Source organism: Plecotus auritus, assembly GCF_963455305.1.
Source record: "Plecotus auritus genome assembly, chromosome: 4".
NCBI lineage: Eukaryota > Metazoa > Chordata > Mammalia > Chiroptera > Vespertilionidae > Plecotus > Plecotus auritus.
The window spans coordinates 134802049-134820848 of record NC_137775.1 but is presented as its reverse complement, the minus strand read 5'-3'; the positions used below and the strand labels follow the sequence as shown (position 1 = coordinate 134820848).

General features: G+C 44.5%; 1 protein-coding gene and 1 pseudogene across 4 annotated transcripts in view; both read left to right on the top strand.

The window, feature by feature from the left end:
* ATP6V0A4 (ATPase H+ transporting V0 subunit a4) overlaps positions 1-18800 on the top strand; it is a 64166-nt gene that overhangs the window by 19329 nt on the left and 26037 nt on the right. The window contains exons 2-11 of one of the 3 annotated variants that reach the window (XM_080664440.1): positions 3886-3943; positions 6640-6795; positions 8099-8231; positions 9693-9771; positions 10036-10130; positions 12387-12512; positions 12979-13073; positions 14496-14622; positions 17216-17298; positions 17933-18026. In XM_080664440.1, coding sequence (XP_080520566.1) covers positions 8115-8231; positions 9693-9771; positions 10036-10130; positions 12387-12512; positions 12979-13073; positions 14496-14622; positions 17216-17298; positions 17933-18026 — 816 coding nt within the window. In that variant the 5' untranslated portion in view covers positions 3886-3943; positions 6640-6795; positions 8099-8114. Of the gene's footprint in view, positions 1-3885; positions 3944-6591; positions 6796-8098; positions 8232-9692; positions 9772-10035; positions 10131-12386; positions 12513-12978; positions 13074-14495; positions 14623-17215; positions 17299-17932; positions 18027-18800 lie in introns of those variants that run through there. The other 2 variants (XM_080664441.1, XM_080664442.1) reach the window with 2 other exon arrangements.
* LOC308245961 (large ribosomal subunit protein uL29-like) lies at positions 15703-16069 on the top strand (annotated as a pseudogene). Its single transcript has one exon. The product of its transcript is annotated as a large ribosomal subunit protein uL29-like (transcript).

Sequence of the window (18800 nt, the reverse complement as noted above, 5' to 3'; positions counted from 1 at the left end):
TTCTATTTCTCTCTCCCTCTCTGAAAACAATAAAAAAAAATATTCTCACAGTTGTATTATTTACCCCCATCCCATAGGCTTCATACCCACCAAGGACTTCTTGTTGCTCTTAGAATAAAGACACGATCTTTAACCCAGTCTACAAGATCCTGAACTAGACAGTTTGTCCCTGTGGTACCCTGAGCACTTAGGGCCTTGCCTGGCACACCATAATTGCTTAATAAATATTTCTGAGATTATTTTATTTTACTGTCCCTGAAAATTTGTTTTCAATGAAATGTTTCATTTCTTCAAGTTAATCAATAGCCACAGATTTTAAAAATCAAGTAGTACAAAGGGTGTTTCCCTAATAGTTAGTGACGTTGAACATCTTTTCATGTGCTTATTTGCCACCTGTATATCCTCTTCAGCGAAATGTCTCTTCGTGTCTTTGGCCCATTTTCTAATTGGATTGTTTGATTTTGTTTTACTGTTGAAGTTTGAGAACTCTATAAGTTGTAGATATCAGTCCTTTACCAGATATGTGGCTTGCAAATATTTTCTTCCAGCTTTTAATTTGTCTTTTCACCCTTTTTCCAGGGTCTTTTGGCATAGCAATTTTTTTTTTCATTTGTGAATTATACTTTTAGTGTCCTGTCTATGAACTCATCATCATGCCCTTGATTCTGAGAATGTTCTACTGTGTTTCTTCTACAAGATTTATCATTTCCATTTTCAATTTCTTTCCGCTCCATTTTGAGTTAAGTTTTGAAGAAGGTGTGAGGTTTAGGTTTCAATTCAATTTCTGGCCTATGGTGGTCCCATGACTAGCACCATTTTTGAAAAGACTATTGTTTCTCCCCTACATTGCTTCCTCACCTTTATCAAAAACCAGTTGCTGAGACTTTTGTGGGACTATTTCTGGCTTCTCTATTATCTTACATTACGTATACGTCTGCTTTTCCGCCTATGCCTCGAATTTGATTACTGTCTTGAAATTGGGCAGAGTGGTTTCTTCCACTTTATTCTTCCATTTGCTAGGCCTCTGCTGACTCTACTCCCAGACTCTGGCTCAAAGGAGCAGGGGGGCCTGGTTACAGCTCCCCACAGGACCTCTGCACCCCGATGAGGGGGTGGCCTCATTACCAATGAGCAATCGTGAAAGTTCTGATTGTGTCTCTTCTGACACCAGCCCAGCACAGGTTAATGAGGGGTGTCTTGTTCCCACAGGTGGGACTGGGATTAGGGTCAGCACTGGGCCTTCTCTGACCCCACACTGGGTGAGGGTAGATGTCTAGGCTTTCTACTTGGGCTTTGCTGGCATCGGTAGTGTGAGACCACAGATTTTTTCTGTGATCGTTGGCTGTATGAGAGGGCTCACCATCTGAAAGTCCTCTTTTTTGCTGGGCTGCCCCGTTTCTCTTCCTTTGGCTAGAGAAAGCAGACTTTCTTTGGAACTTTTTTGTCTGCATCTCTTGATGGCTTCTATAGTGCCAAGTTGAGACTATATGAGGCAACAACAACAACAACAAACAAAATGAGACAAACACAGAGATGTTGCTTGACTTTGAGGTCCTTGGAAGTTCTGTCTTCTCTCCACCTTTTAGATTTTTTTTTTAAATACATTTTATTGATTTTTTTAGAGAGGAAGGGAGAGGGATAGAGAGTTAGAAACATCGATGAGAGAGAAACATCGATCAGCTGCCTCCTGCACACTCCCTACTGGGTATGTGCCTGCAACCAAGGTACATGCCCTCAACTGGGATCGAACCTGGGACCCTTGAGTCCGCAGGCCGACGCTCTATCCACTGAGCCAAACCGGCTAGGGCTCCATCTTTTAGATTTAATAAATGTTCTATGTAAAATGTTTAGGGTTTTTAGTGTTTCTTCTTGGGAAGAAAAAGGATTTGTACTCCATCTTTCCAGAAGCAGAAGTCAAATTTTTTAATTAATCCTCACCCGAGGATATTTTTCCATTGAGTTTTAGAGAGAGTGGAAAGGAGGGGAGAGACAGAGAGAAACTTCGATGTGAGAGAGACACATTGATTGGTTGCCTCCTGCATGTGCCTGACCAGGACCCGGGGATCAAGCTGCAACTGGTACGTGCCCTTGACTGGAATTGAACATGGGACCCTTCTGTCCAGGGGCTGACATCTATCCACTGAGCCAAACCTGCCAGGGCCAAAATAATTTTTTTGAAAAGTGAGTTGAGCAATGTCACTCCCCCTGCATCAAATTTAGTAAGGGCTTCCCAGTGCTATTAGAATAAAATCCAAGTTTCTTACTGGCCCATCGGGACCTCACATGGCTTGGCCCCAGCCTATTCTGGCACACCTTACACCACCTCCCCACCCCTCGCATGCCCCAGCCACATTGGCCTCCTCTCTGCTTCTTGGGCAGGTTGCTTCTCATACCACGAGACAGTGTCCTGCAGTGGTTGTAAGCAAGGACTCTGGTGTCAGATGCACTGTTGTCGGTGACTGTGTGGCCTTGGGCAAGTCCCTTAGCCTCTTTGTGCCTCTGTTTCCTCATGTGTAACATGAGATTGAGAATACCACCAACCTCATACAGTTGTTGAGAAGATTCAATGGGTTAATACATGTAAAGTCCTTAAATGTATCTGAAGTCATGAGAACAATGCCCAGCACACAGGAGACGCTCCATAGATATGCGCTAAAGCGAGGACGTCACTGCCCTGCTTTTGCTTTGCTGTTCCAGCTGCCTGGAATACCCTTCCCACGGCTTCTTTTTCACAGGACAGGCTCATTTTAATCCTCTGAGCCTCAGTTCAAATGCTACCTCTGAGAGAAGCCTTCCCTGACCACTTACCTAACGTAGCTTCCATTTCTCTAAAGCCTATCTTTCTACCATTGCATTTTTTATGACCTGCAGTATCTGGCTACGTGATTCCTTGTTTACTGTTGTCCCCTTCCAGGTGGACATAAGCTTCATGAGGAGAGGGAGGCCTTGTCTCTATTTACTGCCTTGTCCTCAGAGCCCAGACACAGTGGCACAGGCTCTCAGTACATATTGAACAGATGAAAGAATTCAGGTTGCTTACCATGACACACTTATTGCAAACAGTGCTACCATAGACGTTATTGGAGTTAAATTTTGGTTTACATTCTTAACATGCTTTTATTTTTTTTTAGGATGAACTTTCTCAAATGGAAATGAAAATTGCCTTTCAGAGAGGTGTGCTCATTTATAGTCCTGCCAGGGTCCCTGGAGTGTGTTGGCCATTTGCACCTTCAACTTGGGGCTTTAGGAGAGAAAAAAGCAAACTTTAACCTCTCCCGCCCAGCCGTGTAGCTCAGTGGTTGGGCGTGGGTTCAATTCTTGGTCAGGGCACATGCCCAGTTTGTGGGCTCGATCCCCAGTAGGGGGCATGCAGGAGGCAGGTGATGGATGATTCTCATCCTTGATGTTTCTATCTCTCTCTCCCTTTCCCTTCCTCTTTTCTGAAATCAAAAGCATATTTTTGTTTTAAAAAAAAGACCCTTGATTTTATAAAAACTCTCCTTTATGCTTCCACCTCCTAAACAAACATCTAAGATCTTATATATTTTGCGACAAGGACACTGAGGCTTGGTGGTTAAGTAGCTTCGCCAAGGTCGCCTGTGGTAAACAGCAGAGTTGGGATCCTGACTCAGGCAGTTTGGCCCTGGACTCTGCTCTTGACTGTCAAGATGTACTTTTTTCTCTGTATGTTCCTCAGTGATTCCTGGGCACGGGACATTTGAGAACGAATGCGCCCAGGCTGAAGAAGACACAGCAAACCCCAGCTGGGTGAAGAGCTGCAGGAGAGGGGGCAGGGGGAGGGTCAAGAAGAGGGCGGCACTAGTTGGGGCCGGGGCTCCTGCCCCCAGAGCTCATCTGCCATTGTGTTTCCTTCTGCATTTCCAGTTCTAATCGCCCTGCTCTGCTCTGCAGTCCTGGGCTCAGTCTCTGGCACTTTGCCCAGGTGAGTGTGAACTTTTGAGTGGATCTGCTCTGCGGGGATGGGTGGGTGCCAACAAGCTCTGCTGCTGCTTCTTTTTCTTTTTTTTTAATTGATTTTATTTTCTTTGACAGAGAGAGAGAGAGAGAGAGAGAGAGAGGTGAACATTGATGTGTTGTTCTACTTGTTATGCATCCATTGGTTGATTCTTGTATGTGCCCTGACTGGGGATGGAACTGCAATCTTGACATAAGGGGACAATGCTCTAACCAATTGAACTATCCAGCCAGGGCAAGATCTGCTTCTTAAGAAACCCAAGCAGGACTTTTCCTGCAAGCCATGGTTACAGGCCGCCTGCTCCCTCAGAGGTCCCGGCCTCCACTGCCCCAGGTTCAAAATCCTGCATTTGAGCTAATGGTTCCTAAATGCCTACACCCTGCTCTTCCCTGCTGTCTCTAGGCTCAAGTTTGATTTCTCACCCTGTGTTTTCAAAGCAATGGTTCTACTTTGTTCACACATAAGGATCACTTCGGGGCTTATTGAAAAGGCAGATCTCAGATAAGCTGGGAAATTTGAACCCCGACGGGATATTGGATATTAAGGACTTATTGTAGAATAAGGCGTGACCCTGGTATTATATATATAGTTGTCCCTTGAGCAACATGGGTTTGAATATATGGGTCCATTTGTACATAGACCTTTTTCAGTAAATATGTACAGTACTGTGAATGTGTTTTCCCTTCCTTATGGTTTTTTCCTGAGGGTATTTTTCCCATTGATTTCTAGAAAGAGTGGAAGGAAGGTAGGGGGTGGGGGAGAGAGAGAGAGAGAAACATCAATGTGAGAGAGACACATCGATTGGTTGCCTCCTGCATGCATCCCTATTGGGGCTGGGGAACCTGCAGCCAAGGTACCTGTCCTTGACTGGAATCGAACACTCGACCCTTCAGTCCGTGGGCCAACACTCTAACCACTGAGCCAAAGAGGCCAGGGCTGATTTTGATTTTCTTTTTCTTTTTTTAAAACTATTGATTTTAGCCCTAGTCGGTTCGGCTCAGTGGTTAGAGTGTTGGCCTGCAGATCAAAGGGTCCCAGGTTCGATTCCAGTCAAGGGCACATATCTCAATTACAGGTTCCTCCCCATCCCAGGCCCTGGTCAGGGCTCATGCAGGAGGCAACCAATCGATATATTTCTCTCACATCAATGTTTCTCTCTGTCTTTCCCTCTCTCTCCCACTCTCCCTTAAAATCAATGGAAAAATGTCCTCAGGTGAGGATTAGCAACAACAACAAAAATTATTTATTGATTTTAGAGAGAGGAAATAACATCTTATTTTTTTTTTTACATAATGAAAGTATATTTATTTTCTTTTTACATTCAATATTATTTTGTATTAGTTTCAGGTGTACAGCAAAACAGATAAAACATTTTCTTTTCTCTAACTTACTTTATTGTAAGATTATAATGTATGATACATATAACACAAAATATGTGTTAATCAACTATTTGTGTTATTGATAAGGCTTCAAGTCAACAGTTCTGGGGGAGTCTAAAATTGCATGCCAATTGTCAATTGCAGGGAAGGGGGAGGAGAAGAAGAGAGGAGAGTAGGGGGAGGGGAAGAAAAGAGGGGTTAGCACCCTAACCCCTGAGTTGTGGGTATCTAAGCACATACATAAGTGAATTAATCCTTATCTTTTAGAGATACATACTAAAATATTTTAAAAGAAATAATATGATGTATGGGATTTGCCTTAAAATAATCTGGGACGGGTAGAAACATATAGATGATATAAAATTGAACAACTATTGATGCTAATTGGTCTGCACATGGGGTTCCTCATATTGTTCCCTGTACTTTTGCAGATACTTTAATTTCTCCATAATAAAAAGTAAAAAAAAAAAAAAGCCCCCAAATTAGGAAGCACCCCTCAGTCTGGGCTACGCTTTGCAGGTGCCCCAGGTGGGTGCGTGTGGGGATCTGTCCACTCCACCTGGAGAAACTGCTCTGCAAAGCTGGTTCATTTGAACTCAGGAGGGCCCAGCAGAGCAGTCCCTGGACCAGGAGAAATGCATCAAATTGGCTCACTCGTCTGCTCTTTACCCCTCCACCAAACAAATGAGAAAGACAGCATCTTCAGTAAGGTCAGCGTAAACCTCACGTGTGACCCTGTCTCTTTTCACCTGGGTCATAAGGAAACAGAATTTTGGCCATTGGGTATTTATAAAGAGTTGTCTGTCTATTCTCCCTTCAAAGTAAAGTGTTTTGGAAAATAATTGTTGATAGGATGATGAGTGTGATTTTTTCTTTTCCAAATTATTTTTTAGATAAACTTTTATTGTTGACAGTATTGCATATGTCCCCCTTTTCCCCAAACGATTTTTTGTTATTTTATTGTTGCCAGGAAAAGGAGTGCTTGGTGTGCTTAGTCCATACATTGGACTGTCTCAGGGCCCTCCTGAGGCCTCAAGAACCCTCTTTCCGAACCCTGTACTCACAGTGGGGGAAAGGGTACATCACTTTCCTTAATGAAGACAGTTACTGCTTCCTGGTCAACAGAGGACACCTATGGGGGGAAGGAGTCCGGGAGGGGTTTGAGCGGGCCTGTGGGGCAGGTTTGTCCTCACCCAGGGCAGTGTTGATATAACAAGAGTTGCCTCAGGGCACTGCGGGAGTCTGGGAAGGAGAAGCACTGAGTCACTCCCTGTGCCTCTGCAGGGAGGCCACCTGTGGATTCCCCAGCCAGGCCAGGCCCAGCTGCCACTGCAGCCTAAGCTCCCAGCTCAGGGGTCGGTAAAGGAAGGAAGTACCGGAGAGCTATACCCCTGCCAGCTCCAGCCCCCTCCATCCAGGACCTGCTCCGGAGAAGCTGGGGTAAGAGCTGTGCTGTTTTGGTATGCACAAAGCCAGTGTCTTCTCTTTCTATAAAAACATTGCTTTATTTATCAGGAAGGGCAGTATGAAAAGTTGATTCATTTTGGTGTCCAAAGGCAAAAATAGGGGACCAGACTATGCATTCTGGAGGGAGGGGAGCATATTTAGCTTTTAGTCAATAAATCGGGAAACATGTTTTGAGCACCAGCTTTATGGTTGAGCTAGACTGGTGAGAGTGAAAAACATAACAAATTTCTAACCTCATGGATCTTTCTGGCTGTTGGACAATGCAGACAGTACACGTAACTGTAGAGGATTGGTGTTGTTAGGGCATATAGGAAGGGGCTTAGCTCACAGGGGGTGTTGGTGGCGGTCAGGAAAGGCATATGGAAGAAGAGGTTCCTTACACTGAGTCGAGAGGAGTGACAGGATGAACTGGGATGCAGGGGATATGGGATGGGGAGGAAAGGGTTGAGTTTCTAAATCCAGGGGGAAGCATGGACAAAGGCCCTGAGGTAGCAAGGGGCTCGGGAGGAGGGGGGAGAAAGTCCATGTGTCTGCAGAGCAGTGTGAGGAGCAATGAAGCCAGAGGTGGGGCAGAGGCCAGATTATGTTCCCTTTGTTGGCCAGGTCAAGGGATTTAGACTTTCTCCTGTGAGAACATGGAACAATGGAAGGGTTCGGACAGGAGGGGCGGACCCAGTGTCTCCAAACAGTAGATACTCCACATGTTACAAAATGACGTGAGGAAAGGGACTGACTCTGGAAGTGAGACAGTTCTTCCAGAAGGTTGGACTTTGGGGAAAACAATGTGGTTTGGCAGCAGTAGGGCAGTCTAGAAGGTCTTTGATGGAAATGGATGCTAGATAAATATCCTTATTCCATATAGAGATCATACAGATTTATTTCATTTCTACTGACTATACAGGGTTCTGTTGTATCAGTGTAATCATCCCCCTGTTGATGGATATCTAGGTTAGATCCATTGATTCTAATTATTATATACAATGTTATTGAAACTTCCTTGTGGAAATCTTGGGTCATGAATGTGAGGAATATAAAATATTTAATTGAATTTATTGGGGTGACATTGGTTAATAAAATTGTATTGGTTTCAGGTGTACAACTTTATATACATCATCTACGTATTGGACTGTGTGTGCACCACGCCAATTTCTAGTTTTAAGTCAGGAGTAGTTCCTGTTGGATTTCTTTCCCTGTTGGGTTTCACTAGCTCAACAGAAAAGTTTTCATCATGAGGTTTCCACACATTTGCTACCTCCAGTATCTTTGTCTCCTGCAGACCAGGCTGGGTCAAGATGGCGTCTGTGTTTCGAAGTGAGGAGATGTGTTTGTCACAACTCTTTCTCCAGGTAGAGGCTGCATATTGCTGTGTTGCGGAGCTTGGAGAGCTTGGATTGGTTCAGTTTAAAGATGTAAGTACTGTCCTCGCTGGTTTGGCTCAGTGGATAGAGTATCAGCCTGCAGACTGAAGGGTCCTGGGTTTGATTCTAGTCAAGGGCACATGCCCAGGTTGTGGGCTCAATCCCCAGTGCTGGGTGTACAACAGGCAGCCGATCAATGATTTTTCTCTCATCATTGATGTTTCTATCTCTTTCTCCTGCTCCCTCTCTGAAATAAATAAAAATTAAAACAACAACATAAACAAACAAAGATGTAAGTACTGCATTCTTTGGAGGCCAGAGGAAGGTGGAGTGGGTGTTGACAACTCTTTCATGCCACTTCTTGGTAGTGAACAAAGTTCAGGAAGCAGAGCCCCGAGCTGGAATAGATGGGATTCCATGGTTTTAGTCCTCTGTCTAGGATTTGTGATAACATTGGGCAGGTGACTTGCTAACATGACCTCTCTTCTTCCACGTGTATTTCTGCTATAGGAATGTTTTGGAGCGCTAATGCAATCACTACATGTTAGATACATCATATTCTATTTTATGTGTAGCAACTTCAGAGCATTGGATTTATCCAATTGCACGTGGATTACCAAACCTTGTTCCGAGGAGAATTCTTCCTGACTTGTCTGTCCCGGGACAAAGTATCCTGGAGTCTACAGTCTCCTAGAGTGACATTCTAGGACTACTGCCTGGAGTGTGATGTTGGGTATCAATTCCAAGAGGCAGTTTAGATCCTCCTCAAGCCATTTTGAATCCAATTTAGAATACTGGTCTCTACTCTTTACTTCCTCACCAAGGTCAAGATCAATACTAAGCTCCTGCATGGAAAGATTGGCTTGTTTTCATCCCTAGTTTCTAGCATATGAGCCACTTCCTCACTAACATTATTTTTGGGCTGAGCTGAGGGTCACTAGCCCAAGAACTTGAAATTTTTTTGATGCCCATTATACATTGCCTGGGGCTACGCAGTTTTCAAGGTCCAATCATATTCACTCCATTGAGGATTTGAAGGCTCGTTTGGATAATTGTACCTAAAGTAAGGAAACCTTAACTGTGGGAGGACTTTGCTTCTCTTAGAAGAGTAAGAAGGCCAGAACGGAGGCATTGGGGGATTGAGTGTAGGAACATCAGGGTGTGTTTTGCCTGTAATACCTTTTTTAAAAAATATATATTTTATTGATTTTTTACAGAGAGGAAGAGGGAAGGATAGAGAGTTAGAAACATCGATGAGAGCCCGCAACCAAGATACATGCCCTTGACCAGAATCGAACCAGGGACCCTTCAGTCCACAGGCTGACGCTCTAACCACTGAGTGAAACCGGTTAGGGCTTGCCTGTAATATCTGTCCTGTGTATGGAAATATATATTTCTAAGACAATTTTAGTGACATCCTCCAGCATTTAAAAAATATAATAAAATAGCCAAAGGGAGTATGTGGCATCTGTTGCTACTAATGCGTGCCATGTGGTGTTTTCCCTTTTCTAGTTAAATGTGGATGTGAACAGCTTCCAAAGGAAATTTGTGAATGAAGTCAGAAGGTGTGAGTCAATGGAGAGGATCCTCCGTAAGCCAATTTTCTGCCTACTCTCTAGCTGAACTGGCGGGGAGGTAAATGGCATGCAGGTCTTGATTAACAAACGTGTCCTATTTGTAGTACTTTTCAAGGTGATCTGGAGGCAGGGTTGGGGAGGTTAGAGGTGCTGCCGGCAGGTCCCCGGAGCAATTCAGGTGACTGAGTAGCCTAAAGCCATTGTCCTGCTTGATCCCATTTCTTAGATATGAGAATATATAATCACCTTGGGCTTTCTCTTGGGGTTTCTTCACTCAGGTTTTCTGGAAGATGAGATAAAAAGTGAGATTGAGGTTCAGTTGCTGGAGAAGTCCCCACCGACTCCGCTTCCTCGGGATATGATTACTCTGGAGGTAGGTTCTCCCCTACTTTGCCGAGGACAGTCGGGAGCTTGGAGAGCCACTCATGGATCCATTACCCAGTTGCTGAAGGCGTGGGGTGGATATATGTATGTGGTTTTCCATTTATCAGTGTTACTTCCCCAGGAAAATTCCATTGTGCCATTTTTAGAGTCACTGTTCCCCATCCAGGAGAGAGCTTTTTTCCTCTTCCAGAGAAGCCCTACAGAAGCTCACCCCACTTTGGAGAATCGTTTCCTTTGTGGGCAAACGATTCTAGTAGGCAGCAAAGTCTGATCTATAGGGTGCCACTGAACAGGCCTTATGCTGTTTCCATGTCTTGGCTATTGAAAGCAATTCTGCAGTTAACATGGGGATGCAGATATTTTTTTGAGATAATGACTTCATTTACTTTCAACAAATACCCAGAAGTGGAATTCCTCGATGCAGGGGGATATTTCCTCATTATCTGGTGGGAAGCAGCTGATGCATTGAGTTCAGTCTGGGCTGAGGCCTCTCAGACTGGTTTCTGAGATTGTGTGAGAGGATGGCAGTTTTCTTTAGTCAGGGAAGTTATGGCTGGGGGGGCCCTCCTTCTTTCTCCCCCCCCGCCCCCCCCCTCCCCCGCTCTGCTTCCTTTATAAAACACTGAGTCCCACCTGGCCTCGGTGGCTCAGTGATTGAGTATTGACCTATGAACCAGGAGGTCATGGTTCAATTCCCGGTCAGGGCATATGCTGTATTCTCTCTCACCATTGATGTTTCTATCTCTCTCTCCCTCTCCTTTCCTCTCTCAAATTAATAAAGGTATATATTTAAAAAAATAAGCCCTTTAGGAGCTTCTAGCACAGATGGAGGGGGAAGCAGGGGTAAAGCGGTGGGAGAAGATGTCAAAGGATGGCAGAGCCAGATCATGGAAGACCCTGTTGAGAAAATAAAAAATAAAAAAATGCAGTTTTGAATCCTCAGAGGAAGAAGGACTCACTAAGGGAGGCGGGCAGGTAGGCGAGGTTTCACTGAGCTTAGCCTTATCTCTGGCTCGATTTGTCTTTATTTTCTTTGAAGATAACTTAAAAGTCTTGACATTTTTGTAATCCTCGGTAGTATACATCTATATACTCTAACAGAGACATGAGACTGGCAACTCCCCTAGAAAATATTTTAGATGTTGTCATATTAAAATCTGGATATTCGGGGGAAATAGCTTTTAATCAAAAAGCTATGAATAGGGTCTCCGTAAAATCATCTCCGATTTCAGTGTTATCACTAGTCTCCTAAGACAAGCCCTGTTCATTAACAGCTCCCCCACACCACCCTCCCCTTCACCGTCTCTATCACCTACCTGTTTCTGGGGAACCGTGAGATGTCATCCTGGCTGCTGCTTTCGCCCCGATCTTGTGTCTGAGTTTTGGCAGAAGTTTGTCCTTTGGATGAGCATTTTGGAAGGGAGATTGTTCTTTTCTTTGTTTTCTGTCTTTTCACCTTCCATGCCTATGCTTCTCTGTCCCCTTATTACACTTGCTTATCCCTGGCTTTCTAGACTCCAGCCCATAACTGGTATTTGTTGGTGGTTGTTGTTGTTGTTGTTGGTGGTGGTGGTGGTGGTGACACTAGGTTTCTCTTTTAATATTTTGTTATTATTACAGTGTGTTTGGGCAGAAGGAATTCTCAACATGTAAATTCACTTCAGCTTCCCTCTTTGGTGTTTTATTATTCTTATTCTTATTTTTGGTTAATCCTCACCTGGGGATACTTTTCCAATGATTTTTGGAGACAGTGGAAGGGAGAGGGAGAGACAGAGAGAGAGAAACATCTCTGTGAGAGAGACACATCGATTGGTTGCCTCCCACATGCCCCCCGACCAGGGTGGGGAATTGAGCCTGCAACCGAGCTATGTGCCTTGACCAGAATCGAACCCCGGACCCGTTAGTCTGCCGACCAACGCTCTATCCATTGAGCCAAACCGACTAGTGTTTTAAATGGGGAAGAGACATCTAATTTGCCAAAATGCCTTCACTTCTCCATGAAGCTGCCTTTCTACTCCCCCGGAGTGTTTTTTAACCCTCCCCACGATAATGGGACACAAGAGTGTGTGACTGTGGCTCTGGCGTATAGCTCTACCATCACACCGTGTTAACGACTGCACGGGCCCCTTCAAGCTCACTATGATGCCCTGAATATTTCTTTTCTATTTACTTATGTGTGTGGTTAATGTACAGTAAGTGTCATAATACTTTCTGCCTGGACTACCATTTTTCTCATTCCTTATAGACTGTTCTAGAAAAACTTGAAGGAGAGTTACAGGAAGCCAACCAGAACCATCAGGCATTGAAGAAAAGCTTCCTAGAACTGACTGAACTCAAGTATCTCCTGAAGAAAACCCAGGACTTTTTTGAGGTCATTATTTGGGGACTATTTAAAGCCCTCCTTCCCATCCCTCCCCCCAGCCTCAAATTTCTATTTCGAAAGCTGGCTGGTTTGGAATATGAACAAAGTACTGTTTCTGTCCCAAGGCTAGGCCATTGGTGAGCGGGGAGTGTTCTGGGTGCAATAACTGTGGTGCTGGTTGAATTAAATGGCAACATACTATGATGCTCATTAAAAAGTATGTGCCCCAAATGGCCAGGACAGAAGTGTAAGTCAGAACAAAGCAGAACAGTTCAATTGAGCAGATTTGGGATTTGGGTAGGAAGAGATTGGGGAAGCTTTTTGATGTGGCATGGAGTGCTCTACTTTTTGAATTCTGTTAACTATTTGTAGAAAATTAAAGCTTCCTTAGAAATAGAATAAACTTTGAGGTATGGGGAGCTTTTAAGGTTATTTAAATACATTTCAATGAAAATATTGATCATTTAACTTTCAGACGGAAACCAACTTACCTGATGATTTCTTTACTGAAGACACTTCGGGTCTCCTGGAGTTAAGAGCTATGCCTGCATACATGGCGGGAAAGCTGGGGTTAGTGTAACTCTGCTCTGAAAGTTATATGGAAATGGGTCCTCCGTTGGTAGCTCAATGCCCAGCGTGTGATGGGTTCCCCCGAGTGTTTGAATGAATGAATAGATGAATGAATGAACAAATAGCCACTGGAATGAGCCCAAAGAGTGCAATGTTTGTATTGTCCCCACATAGAAAAAATGTGGGGATAATCATTTTTAAATTTTTATTTTATTTATTTTTTAATCGATTTTGAGAGAAAGAGAGAAAGAAAAAGAAACATCTATTTTTTGTTCTACATATCTATGCATTCATTGGTTGATTCCTTTTTTCCCTAGAGAACACATTTATTTATTTATTATTAATTAATTAATTTATTTATTGTTGTTTAAAGTTTTACATATGTCTCCTTTTTCCCCGATTGACCCCCCTGCCACTCTCACCCCCAAGGGTATGCCCCCACCGCTCCAGTGTCTCATTGGTTGATTCTTGTATGTGCCCTGACTAGGGATTGAACCTGAAACCTTGGCATATCGGGATGATGCTCTAACCAACTGAGCTATCCGGCTAGGACAGGAATAATAATTTTGATGGGTTTTCTTAACTGTTCCCTGGCTTTGGGACAAGGCTTGTAGGATATATGTTTTTTTCTTTAACTTTGAAATATTGATTTGATATAAAATAGATTTGGACTTCGAAGTTTGAAGGGTAATTAGAATTGGGATAGTTATACAATCAAGTCATTCACAAGTAGTGGTGATACAATGTGGTTATGCCTATCAAAATGGTGGGATTTCACACAGTGGAAAGTAAAATTGATGAATTGATCAAAGTGCTGGGTTTTACAATTCTAGTTTTTTATTCAATAGATACCTTAGGGCCTGCTATTTGGGTAGTAAGCATTGAATTAGAAATAGAAAAGGTATTTATTGAAAATGTTTGATCTGAAAGTAATACAGACCAATGTACATTAAAAATAATAGACGTGTAAGACGTAACCATCTTAAGGTTAAAGTGTAAAGTTTGGGTCAGAAATGATCTAGATGCCTGGATGATGGTAAAAATAAAGATGTATACAAATCCATGTGTATGTTTCCCTCTTAGTACATTATTTGTAAGAATACAGAGACCATTGTTGAGTATTTTGAACATCTACAATGCTACAATGAATGGTCAATCATATTTTTAATTGCAAATATTTGAATACATACTATTGGGATGGTTAAGGAAACCTTACCATGTCCAAGAAAACAGGCAGTCACAAGGGACTTGAAGTAAATTAGGGCAGGGATGCGGAGTGCCAGGCAGGGCTGTGTCATCACATCCTGCTTGGAGGGAGGTGGTCCTTCAATGGCTTCACATCTTCACGTCTCCAGGAGTCTTCTCCCTGTACCCCACTCCCTGTTCCTCAGTAACGTGTCCTCTTCTGACTGTTGACACCAGGTTCACGGCTGGTGTGATAAACAGGGAGAGGATGGCTTCCTTTGAGAGGCTGCTGTGGCGAGTTTGCCGAGGAAACATCTACTTGAAGTTCAGTGAGATGGACACAGTTCTGGAGGATCCCGTCACAGTGGGTATCTCAGGCTGCAGATAACTTCCTCCTAAATTCCCCGTAGCGCTCGCCAGAGGGCTTGTGTTCCTGCAAACACTGAGTCTTTGGTTCTGTGAAGCCAATATCTATTCCTTGCTTTCTCTTTTCTTTTTTTCTACCTTTTAAAGGTCAAGAACTGATTCTTACTAACACCGCATTCCTTCAAGAAATTTAGCTATACTAGTTTCTAGAAACTTAGCTATACTCCTTCCACACTAGGCAGCTGTGTCTTTTTTGTTGTTGTCATGATTTTAAAAATTGGTTTTAGAGAGAGCCGAAGGGAAAGAGAGAGAGAGAGAGAGAGAGAGAGAGAGAGAGAGAGAGAGAGAGAAATATCAATTTGTTGGTCCACTTATTTATGCATTCATTGGTTGCTTCCTGTATGTGCCCTGACCAGAGACAGAACCTGCAACCTTGGTGTATCAGGAAGATGCTCTAACCAATTGAGCTACCCAGCCAGGCTGTCTCTTAATCACAAAGAACTAAACTGATTTAGGTCAGTGTGCACATGAGCATAAGAATGAATGACTTGGGGGCCTGGCTGATGTTGCTAAGTGGTTAGAGTGACAGCTCACAGATGGAAGTGTTGTAGGTTCGATTCCTGGTCAAGGGTGAGTACCTGGGGTGCAGGTCCAATCCCCCGACATCGTCATGCATGTGGATTTTTATTTTCTTTTGAATTGCTTCCAGGATAGGAATTCAATGAAATAGGGTTGCTGGCTTAACGGGTTGTGGGCATTTTTGTGACATTGGCTGGGACCTGACAGATGGTTTCTCAAGGCGGGGGGGGGGGGAGGGGGGGGTCGTACCTGATTCCAGTGCCCCAAGTGGTATGTGACAAGTTCGTTGGATTTATTGCAACTTTTCCAACAATGGGCTCCATAATTTTACCCTGACTACCCTCCACCCCAAATGAAATAAGAGCAAAAGAGCACATTTCTTTTCTTAAAGTAACATTTTCATATATGCTTATGAAATATATATGCTCCCTTTCTTGTGAATTGTCAAACTTGGACTTTTAAGGTGCATCTTAGGCAGGCGGTTGCAGCTTGTTTAGCCATGCCCAAAATTAGGGCTCCAGACCTCCATGGCAAGAAGGACAAGTTGCTCAAACAGCTGGACGGCCTGAAGGTGGAGCTGTCCCAGGTGCGCGGAGCCAAAGGGACAGGCGGCGCTGCTTCCAAGCTTCCTAAGATCCGAGTTGTTCGCAGATCTGTCGCCGGCGTTCTTACCATCATTAACCGGACTCAGAAAGACAACCTGAGGAAATTCTACAAGCGCAAGGAGCGCAAGCCCCTGGGTCTGTGGCCCAAGAAAGCACAGACCATGTGCCGCGGCTCAGCAGCATGAAGGGAACCTGACGACCAAGAAGCAGCCGCGGAAGGAGCGGCTGTACCCTCTGTGCAAGCCCGTGGTCCAGGCCTGAGCTTCGCGGCGTCAGTAAAGCACAAACTGGCTGAGGTTGCTTTGTGTTTGCAGTTGTTTCAGCTAACCTTGCTGCAGAGACCGGCTGGTGAGGCGCAGGTGTCTGATGGATTTGGGCAGGCCTGCCAGTCGCTGTTTAAACCTGGTGTGGGTCCCTGGCAGTCCTGGCTGCAAGGATCTGTGGGGTGCTCTGCTATGCTGACTTTGGGCCTGCAGCGTGGAACTGCCCTGACTACCCTTTCTGCCAGCGCCATGCGCCCTGGGCAGGGAGAGGCAGGGACTTGAGTTCTGAGAGCCATGTGTGGCCATGTTATATTGGAGAGGCCCTGGGTGGTTTGATCATGCAGTGCATTTGGCGTCTTGCCTAATCAGCAGCTCCAGACACCACTAAAGTTGCCCATCTGGGGTGAAGGTGCAAGTGTGGGCCACGTCAGGGCTCCTGGCCAAAAATACGTCGCTGGGGTCTGAGGATGCAAGATCTGCCGAAGCCCGGCTTCCTGGTCCGCCTTCCACGGTGTCCTTGGATACTAACACCACGGGCCTCAAACGCAGGGTTTCAATGCACTTTCCTGTGTTGCAGTCCCAGACTTTGATCTGCACATAAAAACGAGCAGAAAGGCAAAAGAAAAGATGCATTTTAATCCATGTTCTTATGGATGTACAGTGAGTGACTGTGAATCCCACATTAGACACGGCTTTACCTTTGTTAAATATCAAGCACTCACTTGCCCCTGAAATGTCTGTGTGTGAGTTAATCCTGGGGAGCGAGGTCAGCTTTTTTCATTTTAAGCCTTGCAATATCCTGGCGACCCTCTTCTGGATGTTTCCTTGTTTATTAATACATCTCTTTAAGGAGAGGGCTTAGAGCTGAGTACAAGGCCCAGCTGTGATCCAAGGAGTGTAGCCGATAGTGGAACTCTCTGTCCCCTTAAGACTGCACTGGCCTCCCTGCTGGCCCCGTGCAGCCTGCCTCGGTGGCCTTGCCCTCAACCGTAATGAATTATAAACTTGGACCAACTGGGAGAAATGGAAGATTTTCCATTTTAAATTTATAAATATTTTAAAACCTAAAAACAGAACTTGACATTTTTATTATAATGTAACCAGAAAGAAAAGCTAATTTTTTCTTCTCGTTCTGATTTTCCAGAAAGAAGAAGTGAAAAAGAACATGTTCATCATATTTTATCAAGGAGAGCAGCTCAGGCAGAAGATCAGGAAGATCTGCGAGGGGTAAGGGGGACGGGCAGTGGCTCCTTCACCAGCAATGCGGGGCAGGGTGAGGCCAGAGGTGTGCAGTGCGAAATGCACTATCGGGGCCTCTGAGGGATTTAGAATAACTTGCCCACATTTGACAAGAGAGTGTGAAGAATGTAACTGACCTTTAATAGCTGTGGAAATAGGAACAGAGAGGCCTTAAAGGGGCAAAATTTAAAGGTAACTAAAAGTGGACCTTTTAACCATTGCAGTTTACCCCTGCTCACAGCCAAACCACAGGCTAGCTGTTTCTAACGCTACAGAATCATCTCATATCCAGCCTCCTAGAAGCAGAAATTACTCAGTGAAGAAGGACATTAATGCATTAATAGATTTGGGTTGGGGGAGAAAAGGGGCAAGTTAAGCTTGTAGTCTTGTTTATGTAACAGCTCACAGGCTTTATGGTTTGAAAGAAGCTCATTCCTATAGTATGAGCCATGTGTTGGGAACCCCCTTACAATGGGGTTCATTGATAGATGGCCACGGAGAGGGTTAGTCTAGGAAAAGGTGTTACTTCACCAAAGCCAGCAAATAGTGACTTAGCAGAAGAGGGTGTGTAGAATGCTTTGGAGCGATAACCATGTGTCCCTTTGGAATGCATTAAACACAGGTTTCGGGCCACCATTTACCCCTGCCCAGAGCCTGCAGCGGAGCGCAAGGAGATGCTGGCTGGTGTCAACACGAGGCTGGAAGATTTAGTCACCGTGAGTGAGGGCTTCGGGCACGTGATCTGAGGGGCACTGCGGCTGGGATACCTCTGCCATTGCCGAATCAGTCCTGTCCTTTGGGGCCCTCGCTGGAAGCTGGCTGGGATGCTTGCTATGCTCTTGTAGCTCCTGGTGCAGACGATTTCATAATTATGATGCTGTTTCATAGTCTAGAGGTGATGACTCTTCATGTCAGTAATATTTTGCCTGGAGTTAGAACTGACCACAGCCCAGCCTCATCTATGATACAACCAACTAGCCAATGAAGTCCAACAGCCAGCCTGACTGATTCTTTTTCTGCTGAATTGCCCAGTTGTTGTAAAGTCTGTCGTCACCCAGGGTGGCGCTCAGCGCTTACATGATTAGAATACTTTCTTTAATACGCTTTGAAAGTTATCACTAAGAGCAGCTGATCCCACAGCGTATTGTAAATTCTGCATCAGTGCTGCCCAACAGGACTTCTGTGGTGGGGGAAATGTTATATACATAACCCACAGGAGCCAAGCACCAATGGACCTTGGAGCTCTTGGAACATGGCAAGTGATTTAAATTCTTGTGGCTCCATGTGGCTGATGTATTGGTCAGCACAGTTCTAGATCCTCAATGCTGTCCTTAGACATTGGGTGTGTGTGTATTTCCAAACTCTCAGGCTAACAGACATCTTCACCCTCCTAGAAAAATCTCTTGGCATTCCTTGGTGTGTCGATGCGTCATCCCAGTCTCTGCCTCCATCATACAGGTGCTCTTCTCTGTGTACCCCATTGTCCAAAT